This window comes from Garra rufa, chromosome 16 (genome assembly GCF_049309525.1).
Source record: "Garra rufa chromosome 16, GarRuf1.0, whole genome shotgun sequence".
Classification (NCBI taxonomy): domain Eukaryota; kingdom Metazoa; phylum Chordata; class Actinopteri; order Cypriniformes; family Cyprinidae; genus Garra; species Garra rufa.
Genome location: NC_133376.1, coordinates 11952721 through 11979949, shown reverse-complemented (window position 1 = coordinate 11979949; position 27229 = coordinate 11952721). Strand labels below are relative to the sequence as shown.

General features: G+C 36.5%; 1 protein-coding gene across 1 annotated transcript in view; it reads left to right on the top strand.

Moving 5' to 3' along the window:
• The window catches only part of LOC141288058 (protein diaphanous homolog 1), an 89992-nt gene extending 81880 nt beyond the window's left edge, over positions 1-8112 (top strand). Inside the window, exon 17 of the mRNA XM_073820176.1 lies at positions 8017-8112. Coding sequence (XP_073676277.1) covers positions 8017-8112 — 96 coding nt within the window. The remainder of the gene's footprint in view (positions 1-8016) is intronic.
• Positions 8113-27229: the final 19117 nt, after the last annotated feature.

Below are 27229 nucleotides of genomic sequence, written 5' to 3'. Positions count from 1 at the left end.
AAATTGCAATAAGCCACCTAGTTGGAGGTGTGGTTTATTGCACAAAACTAATGAGTTATCATGCACCAAATCTGAATCCTTAATGTGAGGAGTTTGTTCAAACAACCCATCAACCGATGGCTGACTTGATAAACAGCACTAATGAAATGTCTCAGAGCAATGCATTCAGCTGGGGTTTGAGGTTCTAATGGATGAATACGTGCGGCTGAATGAGATTTTCTTTGTGTTTTTGCAGTGTGAAGAGAATTGGAGCAGATGCATAATCTGGCTCTTTCATTCTGGTGGAGGTTAATGCACGGGCCACTAACGCGAGCGCCGAGATGTTCTTCTCCTCTAGATACCCACAGTCCACTTGTGTTGTTCCTTTCACTTTAGTATTCTGTGTGCATCTGGACTTGTTTTTGAAGCTGTTTGCTGTTCTTTTAAAGATGAGCCCGGTAATGTGTTTATATGATGGAGGCATTATGTGCATGTAGGTTTAATGCTTTCTAGAAACAGCGTTTTTTGCGCACCCGGCTCTGTTTAATGCGTTAAGGTGCCCGTCTCCTTTCTGAAAGGAGAGGTTTGGTCCTTCTAAGCCTGTTTGCGGCCTGTTTCTGACCCTCTTCTCGCATCAGCTTGCGTAACGCGCCGGGTTTGCGCATTCAAACCTCCTTTATCACGCTCAAACACATCTGTTCATTGGCCTCACCGGCTCTGCCAAACGCGGCAGATTATCGAGCAAGCCGTCTGCGCCTTTGTGCGGCCGCCGTTTCTCCGTTCCAGCATTCGTTTGCATTCAAATGCAGCACGTTCGCTGGAGTCTCAGATACGTTTTAGCGCGCTTTAATCTGCGCTTTATCTTTGGGAGATTAGCCACTTTTTAAACGAGATTCAGAGAGCGAGAGGAAGTGTGTTCTTTTGTGAATTCAAATTCTTAGCCCCTTTTAGGAGGATGCAGAGAGAGAAGCAGATTTCTAATGGGGATTTGGAGAAGCGCTGGTAAATAGGCAAGGAACTGTGAAAACAGATAAATCACATGCTCCGAATGCGACCTACCTACAGAAGCAGCAGCGAGCGACGGGGCGCGTGTTCGCGTCTCTTGCCATATGCACTCGAGCATATGGCGATATTTGAATATGACCCAGTGTGCCGCACAAAAGGGTGAAATGTTCATGTCTTGGCGTTTATTTGACAGTTCAAATATTAAAGCGTCGCATGGTTGCATTTTCCTCCTCCGCAGGCGAGAGAGCAAGATGTTGAGAAATGCACACAAACATGCAGTGTTGATTGAAGACTGAGCTTGGTTTTAATTACATTTCTTTAACTGTGCATTCCCATAGTTTTTAGGGTGTTGCTTTGTGGTTTCTAGGGTGTTGCTAGGTGGTTTCTTACTACCTGGCCTGAAGAGAGGTTTAGGTATGTGTTATTTTAGTATTAATCGTATACTAGTGTAGTATTTAATATTTCAGAAAGGCCTTTATTTGTATATTTTACATTTTTTTTTAATTTCTATGTAGCTTTATTTTTATTTAAATTAAATTTTTTAGTCATTTTAGTACTTTGACTCATTTTTCAAATTAGCTTTTGTAGAATTTTTTTTTTTACATTTATTTTAAATTTTAGTTTGAATTTTGGTATTTCTGTTATACTTTGTCATTTTTATAAAATTTTATTTGTTTAAATATTTCTATTTAGTTTTCATTTTATTTAGGTTTTTAATAATTGTGTTGCTTCAATTTATTTTTGTATTATCCTTTGTATATTTTTAGTTTTGTTTTAATTTTAGTTTATTAGTTTTAGTTTTATGTAGTTATTTTATTTTTGTGCATATGTTCTTTTTATTAGATTTTTAAAAATATTTCTATTTAGATTTAGTTTTCAGTTTTAATTGGAATACTTTAACTTCAACTTATTTTTCAATTAGCATTTTTTTTTTGTAAAAATGTAGCTTTAGAAATACGTTTGTTTTTAGTAATTTTAGTGCTTTGACTTATTTTTCAAATTAGCTTTTGTTTGTATAATTTTTAGAATGTTTATTTTATTTTTTTATTTTTCTATTGAACTAGCTTTTATTTGTGTATTTTTTACACTTTAGTTTGAATTTTAGTCATTCTGTTATACTTTGTCATTTTTATAAATTTTATTTCTTTAAATATTTCTATTTAGTTATCATTTTATTTTGGTTTTTAATAATTTTGTTGCTTTAAATTATTTTTGTATTAACTTTTGTTTGTATATTTTTGGTTTTAATTTTAGTTTATTAGTTTTAGTTCTATTTAGTAATTTTATTTGTGCATTTGTCATTTTTATTAGATTTTCAAAAAAGGTTCTATTTAGCTTTAGTTTTCAGTTTTAATTTGAATACTTCAACTTCAACTTATTTTTTAATTAGCTTTTATTTGTAAAAATTTTAGCTTTAGAAATTTGTGCTTGTTTTGATTAGATTAAATTTTAGTACTTCTGCTTATTTTTGAATTTGCTTTTATTTGTATATTTTCAGTTTCATTTTAATTTTAGTTAGTTTTTTTGCGATTCTTTCTATTTTTTATATCTTTCTATTCTATTTTGTAATTTTTATTAATTTTATTTGTTTAAAAAAAATCTATTTTTATTTCAGTATGTTTTACTTCAGTTTTGTTTTTGTAATCTTTTAGATTTTTTTTTCAAAATATTTCTATTTAGCTTTAGTTTTATTTCAGTTTTATATTTATTACTTTTAGAATTTTAACTCATTTTTAAATTAGCTTTTATTTGTATATTTTCAGCTTTAAATTTACCTTTAGTTTTATTTCAATAGTTTGTTTTAGTTTTAATACTTTTAGCACTTCAACATATTTTTTTAATGAGTGTTTATTTGTATAATTTTAGTTTTCATTGTAATTTTTGTTTTGATTAAATGTTTTTTTTTTTTAAGATTTCTATGTATCTTTATTTTATTGTTAGTAATTTTGGTACTTTAAACATATTTGTTCAATTAGCTTTTATTTGTATATTTTCATTTTTTATTTTTATCTTCATTAGAATTAGAATTTTAATGATTTCATTCTGTACTTTAACATTTTTATTAATTATATTTGTTTAAAATTTTCTATTTAGTTTTATTTCAGTTATTTCAGTTTTTGTTTTAGTAATTTTGTTGCTTCAGGTTTTTTACATTGGGTTTACATAGTTTGTTTTGATTTGATGATTTACAAAAAAAATATTTTTATTTATATATTTTCAGATTTCATAGATTAGATTTTTTCATTTTATTCTGTACTTTGTCATTTTTAGTCATTTTATTTGTTGAAAAAATATTTTTATTTCAGTTTTGTTTTCTAATCATTTTTATTCGATTTTTTTTTCAAAATGTGTAGCTTTAGTTTTATTTCAGTTTTAGAACTTTTTAAAATTAGCTTTTATTTGTATATTTTCAGTTTTCATTTTAATTTTAGTTTAAATTTTAGCAATTTTATATACTTATGTTGTCATTTTTTATTATATTTAGATGTTTAGTTTTAGAAATTTTGTTTTTAGTAATTTTGTTGCTTTAGCTTATATTTGAATTAGCTTTTGTTTTATATTTATTTGTTTGTTTTTGTTTTAATTAAAAGTTTTAGTAATTAAGTTTTTTTTAATATTTCTATTTAGCTTTAGTCTTAGTTCAGTTTTAACTTACTAAATAATTTACTAGTTTAAAAATACTTTTTATTTTAAGTAATTGACTAAGTTTTAGTAGTTAAATATTTATATTCAGCTTTTAGTTTTTATTTGTATATTTTCAGTTTCCATTCTAAATTTCCGTTTACATTTTTTAATTTCATCTATTTTGTCATTTTTAGTTTTATTTCAAATATAGTTTTAGTAATTTTAATACTTCAAGTTATTTTAAGTTATTCGCCTTTCATGTAAGTTGTTTTAATAGTAATATTTATATATTGTTTAATTAAAGAAAACTATTTGAAATAGTTATTTGGCATTATTTAAATTTGACCCAGTGTGCCGCACAATGAAAATGTTCAAGTCTTGGCATTTATTTGACATCTAAATATTAAAGCGTTGCATGGTCGCATTTTCCTCCTCCAGCAGAGAAAGAGATGTTGAGGAATGCACACAAACATGCAACGTTGATTGAAGAGCGAGATTGTTTTCAATTCGATTTTTTTAACCGCATTAACCGCGCATCCCCGCGGGCGATAAGCTCACAGTGGCGCATTTTATGTCGCGAGCGTTTGATGCTTCTAATAACTGGGAGAAACCACAGAGAGATGCGTCTTCAAAGATACAGATGACAAGATATCAGAACTCACACACGCACTCTTATCGCCACAGAAAACCGGGGATCTGGGACCGTTTACGCTTGTGCAATTAAATTAAGCTGAGCGAGATGACACGGCTGCAAGATTATCAGAGATTTTGTGCTTGGTATTATCAAAAATCATCAAAGTTGGAGAGTTATACTGTACTTTATACACACACGCACACACAGGGCGCAGGCTTGCACACACGCAGTGAAACTAATTTGCATTTTCAAAGAAATTAAAGCCCCGCGCCTAAAGCTGATAGCAGCGTGCTGCCTCTCTCTCTCTCTCCCTCTCTCTCTCAGAATTTTCATATTATTTTTCCGTTTTAATCGCTGATTATGGTGTCTGACTCTTGCTTCAGGCCCAAACAGACAAAAAATAATTACGCACTCTGAACCTCGGAACAAAACTCTCGCCGAATTGAAGATGTCAGACCCTTGGAAAGTAGGTTTCCGCGGTCGACTCTAATTCAAACAGCGCTTCGCAGGAACTCACGTTCAGCTCTTTTCACCTAAAGAAACTTTTCCAATTTATTCTGATTAAATTTTACATCAGCGCTCTGACTGGGTTTGTTTTATGAAGTTTTATGCAACATTCAGTGTTCAGTTGAGCATACGGTTCAGTCCGATTTGCAGGATTTCGTGCGTGAAGAAGCGTTCTTTGTTAGCGAGCCTTGATGAAGTGACATTTTAACAGTCGTGGTATTTAAAGCATCGTACATTTTCAAACTGACCTTAATTTACGACCTTTAAAGCACGAGGGTGTGTGTTAATTTCTGGAGTCCTACTTTGTGTTTGTGTGTGAGTGTGTGACTCTCCGAGTCCTGTTTTTTTTTTTTTTTTTTTTTTTTTTTTTTTTTTTTCCTGCAGGCACGTTTAATTTTTCACCATGCTTCTGTTGTTGCATGGAAATGCGTGTTGTTGTTCCCCCTCGTCTCATTTTCATGACCTCTTTCTCTCGTTTTCCTTTTCCCAATTTCATTTGTGCATTTCCGCCACTGACATTCATCATTTCTCCTTCACCCGGTAGCTTGTTCTCCTTTCATTTCTGCTCTTTAATATGTCACCTTTCCTCTCTTTCTCTCTCTCTCTAAATTATTCTTCCTGGATATTACGACTCCTCCATTTGTCTGGGCTCTAATCAGAGCGGCTTTGGCTCTTAATGCAGTCCTTGAGAGATTCCCTGCAGACATTCATTCATTTTGTCCATTTTCAGGTTCTTTAACCTGCACTCCTCCCTCAGCCCCCCACAGCTCTGAATATTTAAAGAGCGCCTATTAAAAATACAGGGAGAGTGAGACGGGCTTCTGCTAACACCACTTTTACATTTATATCTAAAAACCCAACCTCTGTTTCTGCTCAATTATTCATGGCACACTTCTCGTTTTCATCTATCCGTCTGTCTCTCGTTCACCCGTATCTGTCTATCTCTTTCTGTCTCTCTGTCACAACTACTTTTCTTGCCATCCGTTCCAACCGCATTGCTCTATTTGTCTATCTAGCGTTCTCTCTTGTTCGTTTTACCATTTGTTCTTTCATTTGTTCGTTTGTTCTAGCTATCGTTTGTTCATTTTATAGTTCTATCATTCTATCTTGCTTGCCTTTTTGTCTGCTGTTTGAGCTGTTGTTCATTCTCATTTGTTCCTGTCTAACCATCTATTATCTGTTGTTTACCTATTCATTCATCTATCATTCTATAGTTCTATCATTCTATCTGTCATTTATTTATATCTATTGTTTGTTTGTTCACTCTGTCTTTGTTCATTCGCTTATTCCTCCGTTCGATTATTTTATCTTTAGTTTGTTCAAGCTATCTATTGTTCGCTTGTTTGTTCTGTCTACCTATCTAACATTTGTTCATTCAATTTATCATTCTGTCTGTCTGTCTGTCTGTCTGTCTGTCTGTCTGTCTGTCTGTCTGTCTGTCTGTCCGTCCATATGTCTTTGTCTGTCTGTCCATCTGTATCTATCTGTCTATCTGTCCGTCTATGTCTATCTGTCTGTCTGTCTGTCTGTCTGTCTGTCTGTCTGTCTGTCTGTCTGTCTATTTATCTATTGTTTGTTCAATTGTTAGTTATATCTATCGTGTCTATCATTATATCTATTGTTCTGTCATTCTGTGGTTCATGTATCTGTCTGTCTGTCTGTCTGTCTGTCTGTCTGTCTGTCTGTCTGTCTGTCTGTCTGTCGATTTGTTCTATCTATAGTTCATTCAATCTATCTATTGTTCATTTGTTCTGTCTACCTATCTAACATTTGCTCGTTCTATGTATCATTCTGTCTGTCTGTCTGTCTGTCCATCAGTCTGTGTATATCTGTCTGTCTGTCAATCCGTCTGTCAATTTGACTTTCTATTTATTTATTGTTTGATTGTTAGTTCTATCTTTTGTTTGTTCGTTTGTTTGTACGTTTGTTCTATCTATCGTTCTATCTATCGTTCTGTGTGTGTGTGTGTGTGTGTGTGTGTGTGTGTGTGTGTGTGTGTGTGTGTGTGTGTATCTGTCTGTCTGTCTGTCTGTCTGTCTGTCTGTCTGTCTGTCTGTCTGTCTGTCCGCCTTTCTGTCTGTTTATTTATTTGGTTGTTTGCTTGTTAGTTCTATGTTTTGTTTGTTCGTTTGTTTGTGCGTTTGTTCTATATATCATTATATCTATTGTTCTATCTGTCGTTCTGTGGTTCATGTATCTGTCCGTCTGTCCGTCTGTCCGTCTGTCCGTCTGTCTGTCTGTCTGTCTGTCTGTCCGCCCTTCTGTCTGTCTATTTTTTTTTTTTTCGTTTATTAGTTCTATCTTTTGTTCGTTCATTTGTTTGTGCGTTTGTTCTATCTATCATTATATCTATTGTTCTATCTGTCGTTCTGTGGTTCATCTGTCTGTCTGTCTGTCTGTCTGTCTGTCTGCCCTTCTGTCTGTCTATTTTTTTTTTTTTTGGTTGTTCATTTATTAGTTCTATCTTTTGTTCGTTCATTTGTTTGTGCGTTTGTTCTATCTATTATTATATCTATCGTTTTATCTATCGTTCTGTGGTTCTTGTATCTGTCTGTCCACCGGTCTGTCTGTCTGTCTGTCTGTCTGTCTATTTTTGTTGTTGTTCGTTTGATTGTTAGTTCTATCATCTGTTTGTTTGTTATATCTATCATTGTGTCTGTCATTATATCTATTGTTCTATCGTTCTGTAGTTAATGTATCTATCTGTCTGTCTGTCCGTCCGTCCATCTCTGTCTGTCTCTCCGTCTGTCAATCTGTCTGTGTTGTCTGTCTGTCCGTCTGTGTATCTGTCTGTGTATCAGTCTGTGTATTTATTGCTCTATCATTCTATTATGTTGCTCTATTTATCAGTCTATTGACCATTTTGTGGTCCATCTGTCTTTCTGTCTCTGTTTGTCAATCTGTCTATTCTTCTGTCCTATCTGTATAATTTTCTGTACACATTTTGTCTGTTCTATTCAACATTCCTCTCTCTCTCTCTCTCTCTCTCTCTCTCTCTCTCTCTCTCTCTCTCTCTCTCTCTCTCTCTCTGTGTAAACTTTCATCCTGCTTGTTTTGTCAGTTTTGTAGATGTTGTGTTCTGTGTCGTACGTTACAGCACTCGCCGTTCTTGTCTTCCGCGGGTCATCACGGCTGACATGTTTTCCGCTCTCAGCCTTTACTTGCTTAATTAACAGCGATCTTTGAATTTTAATTAACTCATGCATTCACAAAGTGCTGTTTTTTTTCCCTCTTTAATGCTGCCGTTGTGTTTGATCGGTGAGCAGACGCAGCGAGAGCGGACGCAATCAAAGCGACAGAGACTCCGATTGAAAGTGACGGAAGAGAAAAAGAATCTCGGTTGCAGAGATGAAAGCGTGTAGAAGTGACAGATAAGAAAATAGAAAGACGAGAGGAGGGATGGAGTCGTGTGGAAGGAAAGATGACTGTCCGTGTATGTTTAGGTGGAACGCGATGTTCGTTGTCGTGCGCGACATCCGTCCCACGTGCGATTGTCCATCCCGATTTGGAGCTTCACTTCGTGCGACACACAAACGCGGAGCGATGGAGTGAAAAACGGAATGAGAGATCAGGGGCCGTTTTTATGCCTTTATCACCCTGTCATGCCTCTCTGAGGTCCCGTGAGCCTCTCAGAGAGAGATAGAGAGAGCGTTTTAGCACCAAACTACCACAATAACACACAGGCCCGTTGAGAATCAGGGGCGAAATGCGCACCGAGCAGCGACACAAGGCTTTCTGAATACTTCATGCCACTTAGAGCCAAACGTGTAGAGTCGCTCCCTGAGATACAGGCAGGAGATAAAGCCCATTAATGCATCCTCTCTTGACAGCCCTCCATCTCTGTCTCCCGTCTCCCTGCGGGACGGACAGACGGAGGAGAGTTCATGCATTCATTCAGCACTCGACTCAAGAGAACGTCGTCTGAATTCAAAGTAGCCTGAGTGAGACAGAGAAAGTTTGTGGGTTTATAATTGTTTTTTACCGTGTGTTTGTCAGGGACGGAGCTAACTAGAAGTGGCAGCTTTACTAATTTAAATTCAGTAATTCACACAAAGATGAAAAATATGCATTATTTACTTACCTTCATGTGATTCTAAACCTGTATGCATGTAAACCTGTTTTCTGAATACATGCATATTTATAGGTTTGTGGTCAGTTGGCATAAAAATTATTTTTATGCTTACCAAGGCTGTATTTATTTAACCAAAAATCCAGTAAATCCAGTAATATTGTGAAATATTATACATTAATACCATATACAGTGTATTTGACAATGTAATTTAATCCTGCGATGCAAAACCAAAAATTCAGCAGCCATTACTCTAGTCTTCAGTGTCTTTAGTTATCAATGTTGAAAACATAATTGTTATTAATTAAAAAAATATATATATATTGTTTATTTAAATACATTATTAGTAATTGTTTGATTAGAAATATATTGAATAAATTACATAAGGTAACTGAACATTGAAGTATTTACTATACATTATGTGTCGCTTTCAGCTTGTCAGGCTGCAGTTTCAAAGCAGTTTTCCCAACACTCCTGATGCGCAAGACTCCCTCAGATGCACTCCTAAATGTCAAAGCTGATCTCGAGCTCTGGTGACCAATAATTCATAACCAGAGATTACAGTTCACCCATAAAATGTGCGAGTGTGCAGAATTAGTGTCATCTCTTCTCTGTGTGTGTGTGTGTGTGTGTGTGTGTGTGTGTGTGTGTGTGTGTGTGTGTTGGCATGTTAGCTCTCAGTCCCTTTGAGGTCTGTTCTCTAGCGCTGAAGTGTCACACTGCCTCTGGATCTCATGTTTGTCTCTGGTCTGCAGTTATCTCATTATAAGGCTCATGGAGCGCTGTGCCGTCTAACGGTCTCTCCGCTGGGCTCCAGGGTTCCACAATCACAACAGTGTGGAATCAGAGCTGATAATCCCTGTCATCTGGATTAATTAGGACTTTCTTCTGTCATCTGATCGCCTTCATCCTCGGGTTAACTCTCTCTCTCTCTCTATCTCTAAAACTCGTCTAATAGCTGGATTACATTGCTTACTGGATTTGCTTTTGCCTTTAAGCCCAAAGTATACTTCAGGCGTCCATGTTCCATGATCAAGCATTACTATTATAGTGTATGCATTAGTGCTTTGCATTAAGCCCTAGTATTAAACAAAGCAACTCCTCGGCAGCCACCCATAATTTCCTAGCAACCACCCAGTACACCTAAGCAACCACATCAATGTCCTGACATCCACATACAATACCCTAGAATGGTGCTAGTGAGTTTTACATAAGCAAAAACCCTAGCATCCACCCAGAACATCTTAGCAACTGCATAGCAACTCCCTGGCAACAACCCAGAACACCTTAGCAATACCAGCATCTAGAGACCACTCAGAACACCTTTGCCACCGCATAGAAACACCCTGGCAACCACATACAACACCCTAGAATGGTGCTAGTGAGTTTTACATGAGCAACCCTATAGCAATGCCCTGGCAACCACACACAACACCCTAGCATTGATATAGTAAATTCTACACAAGCAAATAACTGCATAACAACAACCTGACAACCACCTAGAACACCTTAGAAATAACAGTGTCTAGTGACCACCCATGAGACCCTTGTGGCCACATAGAAACACCCTGGTAACATGCTTATCCGTTTTTTACAAGTGAACACCCTAACTACCACCCAGAACACATTTGCAACACCTTAAATGGTGCCATTGAGTTTTATACAGACAAACACCCTAGCAACCACTCAAAAAATCTTAGCAACCGTTTATCAATTCCCTGGCAACCACACACAACACCCTAGTATTGTGCTAGCAAATTCTACACAATTGAACATCCTAGCCACAGATGTTAGCAACTGCGTACACTAGCAACACCCTGGCAACTACCCAAAGCACCTTAGTAATAGAAACATCTAGCAATCACCCAGAACACCCTTGTAGCTACATAGAAACACCCTGGCAACCACATACAACACCCTAGAATGATGCTATTTAGTTTTACACAGATGAACACTGTGCAACCACTCAGAATATCCTAGCAACCGCATAGCAACTCCTTGGCTACCACACAGAATCCCTAGCATTGTGTTAGTAAATTCTACCCACATAGAAACACCCTGGCAACCACATACAACACCTTATAATGGTGCTATTGAGTTTTACACAGAGAACGCCCTAGCAACCACCCAGAACATCTTTGCAACCACATAGCAACTCCCTGGCAACCATAGACAACTACCTTGCCTTGTGCTAGTAAATTCTACACAAGTGAACACTCTAGCCACCATCTAGAGCTTGTCAGCCTTGCATAGCAACCACCCAGAACACCTTAGCAATAGCAACATCTAGCAACCACCCTTGTAACCACATGGAAACACCTTGGCAACCACACATTCATCTTTTTTTTATGAGTAAACACCCTAACAACCACCCAGAACACCTTTGCAGCAACATAGAAACACCCTGGCAACCACATACAGCACCCTAAAATGGTACTAGTAAATTATACACAAGTGGACACCCTGGCCACTGCATAGCAACCACCCAGAACACCTTAGCAATAGCAATGTCTAGCAATGACCACCCTTAGAACACCCCTGTAGCCACATAGAAACACCCTACCATCATTTTTATTCATTTTTTTTACAGGTTACCAACCTAACCACCACCCAGAACAACACCTTTGCAACCACATAGAAACACCCTGGCAACAGTATACAACACCCTAGAATGGTACTGTTGAGTTTTACACAGACGAACACCCTAAACCACCCAGAACATCTTACAAACCACATAGCAACTCTCTGGCAACCACGTACAACACCCTTAGTTTGTGCTAGTAAAGTCTACACAAGCAAACACCCCAGCCACCATCTAGAACACTTTTGCAACCACATAGAAACACCCTGGCAACCACATACAACACCCTAGAATGGTGCTATTGAGTTTTACACAGACGAACACCCTAGAAACCACCCAAAACATTTTGGCAACAGCGTAGCAACTCCCTGGCAACCAGACACATCACCCTAGCATTGTTCTAGTAAATTCTACTCAAGTTAACACCCTAACCACCACCCAGAACACTTTGCAGCCACATTGAAGCAGCCTATCATTGTGGTAGTGAGTTTTACATGGGAAAAACAATCATTTATTTAATTTTGTTCTTGCATATCATATTCTGATGTTCTTTCATTGTATTTCCTGATCTGGTCATATCTGCCTGTGCCTGTAGGTTATATCAAAACCTTTTTGATTGGAAAAACATGTCATAGATGTCCTCCCACATCCCATGAGCTCTCATACAAGCCTGTGTCTGGTGCTTCTGTCTTTTTCATTAGCTCTCTGAGTGTGTGTGTTAATATTTTAGCAGGTGTGTGAGGTTGTAAGGTGTGAACTCAGCATGAATGTAAGAGTGAATATTTCAGGTGTGTGTGTGTATCACAGAGTCTCATTATATCAAACCCTCGGGCCTCAAACCTCCAACAAATTTGCTGTAGAACTACACACACGCACACTGTCTGTCTCTCTGTCTGTCTGTCTCTCCTGTCCCTTTGAGAGTGTCTGTCTCGCTCTCTGCTTCATTATCTGTTTCTCCCCAAATTCTGACCATCACTCACTCCAATCTAACACGCCCTGAGAGAGGAGAGAGAGTGTGGTAGTTTTGACTGGCAGTGTGTGTGTGAGACGTAACTATCTGGTGTGTGTGTGTGTGTGTGTGTGTGTGTGTGTGTGTGTGTGTGTGTGTGACAGGTGCAGATTGAGTGACAGATTTGACAGGCTGTTATGATGATGTCTTTAGTAATGTGAAATCTCTAGAGTAAAAGCGTCTGCCTGTCACCTGATGTGTGTTCTTTCTCAATCTCTCTGCTTCTATTACTATCTTATTGGTTTTATTGGTTGTTTTTTTGTGTTAATAGGCCTATGTCTCACTTCCTGCTTCTGGAACGCGGAATAGGGAAAAAGAACTTCCGGTCATTGCTAGTTTCTAGCTTAACTACATTTCTCAGTAGCGTAGCGTGGTGGTAGCTTCGCTGTTTTCTGAATCAAATAGCTTTTCAGTAGCTAAGCTCTTTTTTTTATCAAGTAGCGTCAACAAAAGCTACAAGCTATATATTTTCCTATACTTTAAGCTCAAATCGGAAATATAACTGCCACGGTTCACTGATCCTGGGTCAGTAAGCGGCGCCACCGCCACTAAACCTTGTGACGCCATTGGCTCGTTAAACTGTCAGTCAAACCGTATAATTCCTCACACGCCTCTCTCGTGAATGAAGTGTGGCGCGCAGTTTGAAGCATTTCAGCTTGTTTGCAGACTTAAGGTAAATAAAGAACTGTTGATTGAAAAAGTACATGTTTTCTGTATTTATAAAGGCTAATGTTTTTTTTGCATTCGAGGAGATGAGAAGAGTGTCTTAGTCTAGCATTTGTTGTCGAGACAACCAAATTGCTTATGTGAAGCGCTGAATCTTTATATTTTGGCTAAATGTCAAAAAAAAAAATGAAAAAAAAAAACTGAGCGCCCACGTAGCAACAGAAAACTGCATAATCTGCAATGCAATTTAGTATTTCAGAATATAATAAATGTGATTTATAGTCCTAGCCGCTGTGACTTGTCGGTTTAATTTTCTACAATTTATGTTAGCGTGTTTTTTTTAAAACCTTCGGCAAACTATTCCTAAGTTTGGACGTTTCTACTTGAGAGTGTTCATTTACAATCCGAACCACGTCGTCGTAGGTGACTTTAGGCAAGTTACGGAGAGACTTGGTCCAGCGGTATTTATCGGCCTCCGCCATTGTAAAAAGCTAACCGGAACTGCCGTCTCCCCACTCAGAGACGTTCTGCGATATTCAATTGTTGCGTGACATAGGCCTATTCATGTTATTCCACAGCACTTTGTATTACTTTATTCTGATTGGTCAGTAGCGGTGTTCGCAATCAAATATTTCTGTATATTAGATGATTCACAAGTGATAAAATCAGTTGACTGCTAATAAAATCATTTGACCCTTACTTTAGTCCTTGATTAAAACCACAAAATACCCTAGAGACCACCCAGAAAAACAAACGGATAGCAAAACCTTTGCAATCACACACAACCCCCTTGAATGTTGCTAGTGAGTTTAACACACATACATTCCTCAGCATTTACCCAGAACACCTTAGCAACTGCAGAACTACACCCTAGCAACCACCAAGATAACCTCCCAAAACACGTTAGTAACTGCATAGCAAAGCCTTGGTAAGCACCCCAGACCACCCATGTTAGCACCCTTATAGCAATGTCCTTTTAACCACCCACAACACCTTAACAACTACATAGCAACACCCTAGCAACCATAAAGAACACTTTAGCAATGCATCAATGCCCTATTAACCACCCAGAACACCTTTGCATCCTCATAGCAACACCCTGATAACCCCCAGGACACATTAACAACTGCATTAATGCTCAGTACCCTGGCAACCACACACAACACCTTAGATTGTTGCTAGTGAGTTTTACACTGGTAATTCCCAGCAACCACCACAAACACCTTAATAAATGGATAGCAATGCCCTAGTAACCACAGAAAACACCTTAACCACTGTATCAATGCCCTAGCAACCACACACAACTTAGAATGCTGTTAGTGAGTTTTACAAAGGTGAATTCCCTAGCAGCTACCCAGAACACCTTAACAACTGCATATAAAAAAATGCACCAGTGCCCTAGCAATCACACATAACACCTTAGAATGGTGCTAGTGAGTTTCACACAGGCAGATTCCCTAACAGCTACCCAGAACACTTTAACAACTGCATAGCAATTGCATCAGTGCCTTGACAACCACACACAACATCCTAGAATGGTGATAATGAGTTTTAGTCAGGCGATTTTCTTAGCAGCTACCCAGAACACCTTAACAACTGCATAGCAACTGAATCTGTGCCCTAGCAACCACACACACCCTAGAATGGCGCTAGTGGGTTTTACATCTGTGAATTCTCCAGCAACCAAACAGAACACCTTAACAACTGCATAGCAAACTGCATCAGTGCCCTAGCAACCATACACAACACCTTAGAATGGTGCTACTTAGTTTTACACTGGTGAATTCCCTAGCAACCACCCAGAACACCCTAATAAATGCACAGCAATGCTCTAGCAACCATGAGAAAACCTTAGCAACTGCATCAATGCCCTGGCAACCACACACAACACTTTAGAATGGTGCTAGTGAGTTTTACACAGGCGAAATCCCTAGAAGCTACCCAGAACACCTTAACAACTGCATAGCAACTGAATCTGTGCCCTAGCAACCACACACACCCTAGAATGGTGCTAGTGGGTTTTACATCTGTGAATTCTCCAGCAACCAAACAGAACACCTTAACAACTGCATAGCAAACTGCATCAGTGCCCTAGCAACCATACACAACACCTTAGAATGGTGCTACTTAGTTTTACACTGGTGAATTCCCTAGCAACCACCCAGAACACCCTAATAAATGCACAGCAATGCTCTAGCAACCATGAGAAAACCTTAGCAACTGCATCAATGCCCTGGCAACCACACACAACACTTTAGAATGGTGCTAGTGAGTTTTACACAGGCGAAATCCCTAGAAGCTACCCAGAACACCTTAACAACTGCATAGCAACTGAATCAGTGCCCTAGCAACCACCCAGAACACCTTAGAAACTTCATCAGTACCCTGACAACCACACACAATACCCTAGAATGGTGCTAGTGGGTTTTTCATCGGTGAATTCCCCAGCAACCACACACAACAACAAAATGGTTTTACACAGGTGAAACACCCAGCAACCACCCAGAACACCGTAAAACTGAATAGTAAAGCCCTAATAACCCATAATAAAATCAGTTGACTATTGAGAACTAGTACAGTCTAATTAGCACACACACACACACACACACACACACACACACACACACACACACACACACACACACTTCATTCCATTTTTTTGCTGCTTCACTAAAGGCTGTGTTGAAGAAGACTGTGATAAAGAGCTTAAAGTGCATTTTCAGTGTTTTCTGCTGACTTCAGTGCTGGATGTGCAGCAAAATAAGTGTATTTTGTGTTTGTGTGTATGGCTTTGATTTGCGTTATCAAGTCAGAATTCCCTTCAGAATGTAGCTTTTATTATTAGGATTTGGTAACTGTCCCTGTAATTCAGTAGACTAAATAAATATACTAAACAATGTTAACATGTAAAAATGCAAAAAGGCAAATGTGAGAATTAGGTTTAGGCATTTCTGCAGACTTAGAGAATAGCAATACTCTCAGAATAAAACCATTACGCATATGTGTGTGTGCTTGTGTGGTGTGTTTGTGTATTGAGGGCAGGTTTTGCCTGCAGTTATTTTGCCTCTGAATCAGCCTGCTGGTGCTGAAACTGACACTGAAGCGTGCGCACACACACACACACACACACACGCGCGCACACACACACACACACACACACACACGTAAGCAGTGTATCACAAGTTCTTTCCGTCTCTTTATATCTACACTGGCCAAAAGCAAAACGAGTATGCATGAGAATTTGAGAAACTGGTCACTCTGAGATTCTCTTTCAATCACAATACAGTTGATATGGATTTTTCCCTAAGTTTATTATCTAAATAGACTCTCACTGGCATTTTATTTTAAAGATCTGGACACATTTTTCACTCTGGGATGGAGTGACTGATGTCTGTCGTTAGTGCTGGATGATATTAATGAGCTCTTAATGGATCAGATTCACTCGTCTTTCTGACTGAATTCAGTTTTTTCCTCTGTAAACGTCTGTAAATGTACAAGCTCCATTAAAACCATCACGCACGATTCAGACCAGATAGAGAGAGAGAGGGAGGCAGTCTATGAATAATACAGGCCGGTTTGAGAAACACATGTTCTCTGGCCATGTGCAAATGTAAAAGCGTTTTAGAGACGACAGCTGAACGTCACAAAACATTTAAGTCTCTCTCTCTTTCTCTCTCTCTCTCTCTCTCTCTCTCTCTCTCTCTCTCTCTCTCTCTCTCTGTGAGTGTGTTTGTTTTTCAATGGAATATTATAAATTATTCTTGAAATTGTTTTTTTCTGTTGTTATATGAGCTGCACGAATGGGTTTAGTTTTCGTTGATGCTTTAGATGAGCAATATCACAAGTAGCAGTGCGATGTGGCTGTATATCGGCAAAGCTGTGATTCTGCCGTAGGTAATCAAAGCGTGCCAATATACAGACATATTGCAGTGTGATGTTGCGTTGTAACAGCAGTTACAACAGTGTGTAAATGAATAAGAAAACAACAGCGGAGTGTCTTTAAAAACCCTCTTTTGTGCAGAACTATATCCTTTTGCTACGGATTCAAATCTCAGTTTGACAGTTGAACCCTTGAGCCCAAGCCTCCATTCTTAATTCGAAAATGTTATTTTAGAACTAGCATATTTTCAAAGACACATTATCTTTATTAACAAACCGCATATTTGAAATCTAAACAAGTACGTTCTCACCTCAAAAAATCCTAAAACTACATTCCATAACACAAAAACACTTTTTTTAATGTAAAAAAAATCACACTTCTCTTAGCCAATCAGAGTTGAGGACCAGAAAGAACTGTTGTATAATTAACTGTAATAACCCTGGTTTGTCAGTATATGATCATAAAATTATGATTTTAGGTGAAACGGTTGGAGTTCCCATATTACTAGAATATCACTCTTCTCTCAACCAATCAGATTTAAGGACCAGAAAGGACTGTTGTACAGTGTAATTACCTGTAATAAAAACTCAAAATGGTGATTTTACAGTGAAACAGTTGGAGTTCCGATATCATTAGAATATCGCATTCCTCTCAGCCAATTAGATTCAAGGACAAGAAAGAACTGTTGTACAGTATAATTAACTGTAATAACCCTGGTTTGTCAGTAGAGGATGATCTCAAAATGGTGATTTTTTTTTTTTTTTTTTTTTTTACCGTGAAACAGAGTTCTGCTATCACTAGACTATCACACTCCTCTCAGCCAATCAGATTTGAGGACCAGAAAGAACTGTTGTATAATTAAGTATATTAACCCCGTTTTTTTAATCAGTAGATGATCGTAAAATGGTGATTTTTACGGTGAAACTGTTGGAGTTCCGATTTCACTAGAATATCTGACTCCTCTTAGCCAATCAGATTAGAGGACCAGAAAGAACTGTTGTATAATTAACTATAATAACTGTGGTTTGTCAGTAGAGGATGATCTTAAAACGGTGATTTTACGGTGAAATGGTTGGCGTTCTGATATCACTAGAATATCGCACTCTTCCCAGCCAATCAGATTCGAGAACCAGGACAAACTGTTGTACAGTATAATTACCTGTAATAACTCCGGTTTGTCAGTAGAGGATGATCTCAAAATAGTGATTTTAGTGTGAATAAGGTTGGAGTTCCGATATCACTAGAATATCACACTCCTCTCAGCCAATCAGATTCGAGGACCAGAAATAACTGTTGTATAATTAACTATAATAACCCTAGTTTGTCAGTAGAGGGTGATCTTAAAATGGTGATTTTTATGGTGAAAAGGAGTTCCAGTATCAGTAGAATATCACACTCCTCTCAACCAATCCGAATTGAGGACCAGAAAGAACTGTTGTATAATTAACTATAATAACCCTGGTTTGTCAGTATATGATCATAAAATTATGATTTTACGGTGAACCGGTTGGAGTTCCGATATCACTAGAATACCACTCTTCTCTCAACCAATTAAATTCGAGGATCAGAAAGAAACTGTTGTATAATTAACTATAATAACCCTGTTTTTTTTTAGTAGAGGATGATCTTAAAATGGTGATTTTACAGTGAAACTGTTGGAGTTCTGATATCACTAGAATATCCCACTCCTCTCAGCCAATCAGATTTGAGGACCAGAAAGAACTGTTGTATAATTAAGTATATTAACCCCGTTTTTTTAATCAGTAGATGATCGTAAAATGGTGATTTTTACGGTGAAACTGTTGGAGTTCCGATTTCACTAGAATATCTGACTTCTCTTAGCCAATCAGATTAGAGGACCAGAAAGAACTGTTGTATAATTAACTATAATAACTGTGGTTTGTCAGTAGAGGATGATCTTAAAACGGTGATTTTACGGTGAAATGGTTGGCGTTCTGATATCACTAGAATATCGCACTCTTCCCAGCCAATCAGAATCGAGAACCAGGACAAACTGTTGTACAGTATAATTACCTGTAATAACTCCGGTTTGTCAGTAGAGGATGATCTCAAAATAGTGATTTTATTGTGAATAAGGTTGGAGTTCCGATATCACTAGAATATCACACTCCTCTCAGCCAATCAGATTCGAGGACCAGAAATAACTGTTGTATAATTAACTATAATAACCCTAGTTTGTCAATAGAGGGTGATCTTAAAATGGTGATTTTTATGGTGAAAAGGAGTTGCAGTATCAGTAGAATATCACACTCCTCTCAACCAATCCGAATTGAGGACCAGAAATAACTATTGTATAATTAACTATAATAACCCTGGTTTGTCAGTATATGATCATAAAATTATGATTTTTCGGTGAACCGCTTGGAGTTCCGATATCACTAGAATACCACTCTTCTCTCAACCAATTAAATTCGAGGATCAGAAAGAAACTGTTGTATAATTAACTATAATAACCCTGTTTTTTTTAGTAGAGGGTGATCTTAAAATGGTGATTTTACAGTGAAACTGTTGGAGTTCTGATATCACTAGAATATCCCACTCCTCTCAGCCAATCAAATTCAAGGACCAGAAATAAACTGTTGTATAATTAACTGTAATAACCCTGGTTTGTCTGTAGATAATTAACTTAAAATAGTGTCGATGTTACTTATAAATTTGTAGAAATGTCAGAATTAAATTTGCCTTGCGGTTTCACAACTGCAAATCTGTCAAGCTGGTTATCTTTCCGAAGGCATAATTATGTGCCAACATGTTTCGTTTAGTTTGAGACTGCACAATGCAATTGATTAACACACAAAATCTTGCTGAAAGTTGTATCAGAGTATGAGTGTAAGGACGTGGTTGACCCATATGTGGCGCTGCGCTCTGAATATCACCTCTGACTCCTCGCTCTCGTCTTTCAGTGAGGCGGGTGTTAATTGTAGGGTCCGCTCTGATGGCAGTAATTAGCCGTTGATCAGACCTTTAGTCCTCTAACGACTGCAGACTCTCGGCAGGAGGTTGAGTGCGAGTGTGTGATTATTTTTAGCGCTCACACACACACACCTCCAGACATTGTTCCTCTGAGATTCACATCAGTGAAAGGGTGAACTAATAGTTCTCTGAGGAAGAGTTTCACCCACACTACCTTCATCATCCGCGTGTCCACAGATTGCTGGTGGGAAGAGAGCCGAGAACATGCTTTCCGATGGAAAGAGAAAGAAAAGAACAAATTACACTCCTATAGCCGTCTGCCACCATCACCACAATTACTGGTCCTTCAGAGAGAGAGAGAGAGAGAGAGAGAGAGAGAGCGAGCGAGCAAGTGTGGGGTTTTCATGTGTAGAAGAGTGTGGACAATTACTAAAATAAATCTGGAAATGATTTCTTAAATATTTCTTCTAAATGCCATGCAGCTCTGGGTTTTGTGTTCAGAGATCTTTTATTAGGACGGTCACTTTTGATTTTATTACTGGTACTTATCCAGCACATCAATGGTAATTTACAATTTTTCAAATTAAATAAATTTAAATTTATTTGAAAATTGCAACGTAAAGTTTTACTTTACATAAGTGGCAATTCAGTTTTTAAAAATAAAAGTTAAATAAAATTAAAAATTGCAACTATTTATTTATTTAGTTAGTTAGTTAGTTTAAAGTAATGAAAGTAAGTTCAAGTATTTAAATTATATTACAGTATTTTAAATTAAAGTAATAATAAATAAGTAATTTTTGAAATTAAGTATATTAAATTAAGTAAAATACTTGGATTTAATTGAAAAAGGTAAAATTTTGTTTAATCGTTTACCTTCAAGTAATTGAAGTACTTAAATTTGATTGAATATTGTATTATAATATTGTATGTATTTATATATTTATATTCATGTAATTCATTGTTTTTAAAAATTAAATACTTGCATTTAAATTGTAATATAGTTTTTAATTTATGTATTTATTTATATACATAAAATATTTAGACCTAGATTTATTTATATATAATAATTCAGGTATTAAATTTTGAAACATTATAGTCTCAAGTTACAAAAATATAGTAGTAGTAATAATAATAATAATAATAATAATAATGAAAAATGATGACTATATATTTTATTTAAATTCACAAGCTTTATTGTAAATTGTAATCAAGTTTCATCAAATAATCAATAACAAATTATTATTTTGAGGATTAGTGGCATCTTTATATATCAGTGCAATATTGCTCATCTATCAGAATGATGGATAATCTCAGAATAGCGCTCAATCCATGTCTGATGTGACATGACACATGTTGACATGATTTATCATACACAAATATGGTTATTGCAAGTCTTTCTTTTGTAAAAATCCTTAATACTCTTTTATTAATCCAGTTTTCGTTCATAATCCACTTGTGTCTATCAGACAATCTGTCAAAAGATTTTGTGACCTCCAATCATTCTCTCTCTCATCCGTTCTTTTATTTGTCTTCCACCTTGTTTCAGTTTCCATGTGCATTTCTCCGTCATTAGCGTAACGCCCTCATGAAAACCTCGAGAGTAATTGCGGATTTCATCGGTGTGTGTGTGTGTGAAGGTCATGTGAAGGGCAGTGCATGCTGGGATTGATTGTAATCATCTATATTTTTGTTGCTGCTGTAAACGGTCTCATCTCCACTTGTTTGTTCGATGGATTCTCCTTCATGCTGTGTGTTTGTTTATCCCTCCTTTTCCTCTCTTTTCATCCCATGTTATTCTGTCTTTCTTTCTCTTCATTGACTTTTCCTGTCAGGGCGTCTCATTATTGAGTCCCTTCAGATCACTGATTAAACTCTTCACATCTGTCTTTCTTTCTTTCTTTCTTTCTTTCTTTCTTTCTTTCTTTCTTTCTTTCTTTATTTCTTTATTTCTGTCTGTCTGTCTGTCGTTCTTTCTTTCTGTCGTTCTTTCTGTCTTTCATTCTTTCTTTCTATTTCTGTCTGTCTGTCGTTCTGTCTGCTATTCTTTCTGTCTGTCTGTCTGTCATTCTTTGTCTGTCATTCTGTCTGTCGTTCTTTGTCTTTCTTTTTTGTCTGTCTTTCTGTACGTCTGTGTCTGTCTTTCTTTTTTCTTTGTCTGTCTTTCCGTCTGTCATTCTTTCTGTCCTTGCCTGTCGTTCTTTCTTTCTTTCTTTCTTTCTTTCTTTCTTTCTTTCTTTCTTTCTTTCTTTCTTTCTTTCTTTCTTTCAGACAGTCTGTCATTCTTCTGTCTGTCTGACATTCTTTTTCTTTCTTTCATTCTGTCTGGCTTTCTTTCTCTTTCTTTCTTTCTTTCTTTCTTTCTTTCTTTCTTTCTTTCTTTCTTTTTCTTTCTTTTTGTCTGTCTGTCATTCTTTCTGTGTCTTTGTTTCTGTCATTCTGTCTGTCTGTCGTTCTTTTTTTGTCTGTCTGTCATTCTTTGCCATTCTTTTTTGTCTGTCTTTCTGTACATCTGTGTCTCTTTCTTTTTCTTTGTCTTTCTGTGTCATTCTTTCTGTCCTTGCCTGTCGTTCTTTTTCTTTCTTTCTTTCTTTCTTTCTTTCTTTCTTTCTTTCTTTCTTTCTTTCTTTCTTTCTTTCTGTCATTCTTCTGTCTGTCTGACATTCTTTTTCTTTCTTTCATTCTGTCTGGCTTTCTTTCTTTCTTTCTTTTTTCTCTTTCTTCTGTCTGTCTGTCATTATTTCTGTCTGTCTTTGTTTCTGTCGTTCTCTCTGTCTGTCATTCTGTCTGCTATTCTTTCTTTCTGTCTGTCTGTCGTTCTTTTTTTGTCTGTCTGTCGTTCTTTGTCTTTCTTTTTTTGTCTGTCTTTCTGTACGTCTGTGTCTGTTTCTTTTTTCTTTGTCTGTCTTTCTGTGTCATTCTTTCTGTCTTTGCCTGTCGTTCTTTTTCTTTCTTTCTTTCTTTCTTTCTTTCTTTCTTTCTTTCTTATTTCTTTCATTCTGTCTGGCTTTCTTTCTTTCTTTTTTCTCTTTCTTCTGTCTGTCTGTCGTTCTTTTTTTGTCTGTCTGTCGTTCTTTGTCTTTCTTTTTTGTTTGTCTTTCTGTTCATCTGTGTCTTTCTTTTTCTTTGTCTGTCTTTCCGTCTGTCATTCTTTCTGTCCTTGCCTGTCGTTCTTTTTCTTTCTTTCTTTCTTTCTTTCTTTCTTTTTTGTTTGTCTTTCTGTTCGTCTGTGTCTTTCTTTTTCTTTGTCTGTCTTTCCGTCTGTCATTCTTTCTGTCCTTGCCTGTCGTTCTTTTTCTTTCTTTCTTTCTTTCTTTCTTTCTTTCTTTCTTTCTTTCTTTCTTTCTTTCTTTCTTTCTTTTCTTTCAGACAGTCTGTCTGTCATTCTTCTGTCTGTCGGTCATTCTTTCTTCTGTCTGTCTGACATTCTTTTTCTTTCTTTCATTCTGTCTGTCTTTCTTTCTTTCTTTCTTTCTTTCTTCTCTTTCTTTCTCTCTTTTTTCTTAGTCTGTCTTTCTGCATGTCTGTCTTTTTTTCTTTGTCTTTCTGTCATTCTGTCTTTGTATGTCTGTCTGACATTCTTTTTCTTTATTTCTTTCTGTCTGTCTGTCTGTCTTTTTTTGTCTGTCTGTCTTTCATTCGGTCTGCCTGTCATTCTTTTTTTGTCATTCTGTCATTCTTTCTGCTTGTCTGTCTGTCTCTCTGTCGTTCTTTCTGTCTCTTTCTGTCTGTATGTCGTTCTTTCTCTCTTTCATTTGTTTGTCTGTTAAGAATAATACCTTTTGAATTCTTGAATGGAGCAGTTTCTATCACATCAGAATTCTATCAAGTTATGAAAATGTTAATTGATAACCTATTGATTAACCTGTAATCAGTTGAATTGTTTGTGTAATTGGCGATTTTTGTTTACTTTTATTTTACGAGGTAGTGAAATGCTGCTCATATTTCAGTCTGTGGTGTTTGTCATTTCTCTTCATTAGTTTGTTTCTGTGTTCGTTTTCTTTTGCTCATGCTGTATTCATGCATTCTTTCTGCTTGTTTATTGTTTTTGGTTGTTCATTAGTTCATTCCTTTCTTATTTTTCCCTTTCTCTCTCTGTTGTTATTGTATGTCTCCTTCTCTCCGTCTGTTGAATCATATCAGCTGTGGTTTTGGTTCCCAAGGACACTGAGTATTTCAGTCTTAATTGAGCGCACTGGGCCCACGTCCCCCCACACACACACACACACACACACACACACACACACACACACACGTGGCAGTGTGTTCTTGTTCCTGTCTCAGACACGTCATTGTGATGGTGTCCATATTGATGGTGTTGAAATGTTCTGTCTTGCTTTATAAAGCTTGTGAAAACACACACACACCATACAGATACAGTTCAGAAGAAAAGTGTGTGTGTGTGTGTGTGTGTGTGGTCTTTTTTCTTTCATTTTTCAAGTCAGTCTTGTGTGTCACTGCTGTCAAAAATATAATCAGAGAAACGGAGGTGTCAGTGAGCGGAGGAGAAACTGTAGGAGGTAAAGAGAGAGAGAGAGATGGAGTGGAGGGGGAGGAAAAGCATTAGAGAGAGAGAGACAGGAACAAGAGAAAGAAACAGACAAAGAGAGAGACGCTTGTGTGTGTGTCCAATTACCAGCCAAAGTCACCTTCTCTTTCCCTCCTGCATGTGTTTGTGTTTTCATCTTGTATTTTTAGTGTACTAGTGAATACATGTGTTTGATTTGTTCAGTCGTGTGTGTGTGTGTGTGTGTGTGTCCTCTTGAGGAAAGACTGTAGCTCCACCCCCTGCCTGTGACCTCATTAGAGTGACCTCGTTAGAACCACGATATGGAGTGACTCTTAATTAACAGACCAGTGCCTCCCTCATACACTCTTACTCAATGTCCTTTTCTCATCCAGAACTCAGAGAGAGAGGGAGAAATTGATACTAAGGGTATATTCCTCTTGAATAGAGCTGAACTCAAACTCCTGTAAGTGGACCATAAGTAATAACCAAAATATAAGTGAAAAAATGTGAATTGATTACAACCAATCTGAGCACTTTTAATATGAAGGAGCAGGATTATGGGCCAATTAGATTTCAATTTGGGTGGGGCTTAACAGCTTTTATCATTCATTTGATCTCTTTTAGTTAATTTTTAGTCAAATCCTTTTCTTTCCAGTCCAATTTTAATTCATAGTATATGACGTTATATTAAAACCATTAAATTAAAATTGTTATTAAAAAGTCAGAAATATTTTATTGTGGGTGGGACTTATTAGCTTTTGTCATCATCAAGTTTTGGTGTTTATCATTTCCAATCCAATTTCAATTCATAGTATATCTGATGGTTAGATTAAAATATTATTAAAATGTATATTAAAATATTGAAAATATTTCACTGTGGGTGGCGCTTAATACCTTTTATCGTTCATTTTATCTTTATTCGTAGTCCATTTTGGTGTTGATAATTTTCAGTCCAATTTCAATTCATAGTATGATGGTTATATTAAAGTATTATAAAAAAAATTATATTAAAATATTGAAAATATTTCACTGTGTGTGGCGCTTAATAACTTTTATCATTCGTTTTATCTCATTTAAGTCCATTTTGGTGTTGATCATTTTCAGTCCAATGTCAATTTTATAGTATATATGATGGTTATATTAAAATATTACAAAATTATATTAAATATATTAAATATTTTACCGTGGGTGTTGCTTAATAGCTTTTATTATTCATTTTATCTAATTTAAGTCCATATTGGTGTTGATAATTTTCAGTCCAATTTAAATTCTTAGTATATATGATGGTTATATTAAAATATTATAAAAAATTATATTAAAGTATTGTAAAGATTTCACTGTGGGTGGAGCTCACTAGCTTTTATCGTTCATTTTATCTTTATTTTTTTGTCGAATTTCAATTCATAGTATATCTGATGGTTATATTAAAATATTATAAAAAATATGTATTCAAATAATGAAAATATTTTACTATGGGTGGGGCTTAATAGCTTTTATCATTCATTTTGTCCTTATTTTAGTTCATTTTGGTGTTGATCATTTTCATTCCAATTTTAATTCATAGTATATATGATGGTTATATTAAAATGTTATAAAAAATTATGTTAAAACTTAAAATATTTATTGGTGAGATTTATTTGTTTATTTATTTATTATTATTTATTGATTTATTTTGGTGATTTTGAAAGATGTCTCCTGTGCTCAGCAAAGCTGCATTTTTTGTTTTTTATTTTTTTGTTAAACATACAATAGAAATAGTAATATAGTGGAAACTTATTACAATTTAAAATAAGTTTTCTATTGTAATATATTTTAAAATGTAATTTATTCCTGTGATCAAAGCTGACTTTCCAGCATAATTTTTCCAGTCTTCAATGTCACATGATCCTTCAGAAATCATTCTATGCTAATTTGCTGTTTAAGAAACATTTCTGATTATCATCAATGTAGAAACAGTTGCAGCCTCATATTTTTTTGTGGAAACTGATGCATTTTATTGTTCAGAATTCTTTAAATAGAAAGTTTTGGTAGAACGGCATTTATTTGAAATCAAAGTCTTTTGTAACATTTTAAATGTTTGTACTGTCAATTTTGATCAATTTAATTTTAGTTGTGTAGTTTTAGTGTCCTCACTAAATAAAAATATTAATTTCTTTCAAAAAAAAAAAAAAAAAAAACAGTAGCGTATACATTTATAATCTTCATATTCAGTCCCCTTCTTCTATCACCTTCATTCCAAGTGTGTGACTACATCCTGTCAAAGATTTGTCTTTATTTTGTTTCAAATGTAATTCCATAATCCTAAAGTTTGAAGGCGTCTGAGTTCATCTGAAGCGTTCACCTTTAAGTCAAACTCTTGCGTGTCTCTCTCAGACCCCTGAATCAAGTGTGACACATGCCGAGTGTGAAAACAAGTGGCACGGAGAGAGTCATTACTTTCAGAGCTCTTCACTCGAGTGTGTGTATGTGTGTGTGACTGGTTTCTCTCTGGTTTTATATGTTTCTGCTTCAACTCTTTCCATCTCAGGCTCTCACGTCTGACTGCTTCCGTGTGTGTGTGTGTGTGTGTGTGTGTGTGTGTGTGTGTGTGTGTGTTTAGAGTGGTTAGCTGCAGGTTTAAAGTTTTATAAAGCTGTCAGTTCTCGGCGATTTTCATTTCAGCGGGTGAGTGAAGCTGACAGACGCTCTGAAGTGTGTGAGAGTTGAGCTTCACCCGTGTGTGACGACTCACAACACACACAGCTCACATACGGACAACATGAGGTGCACAGCTGTAGTTCACACACCTTCAGCACAGTATCAGAGTCACAGTGTGCTCATATCAGGGTCAGAT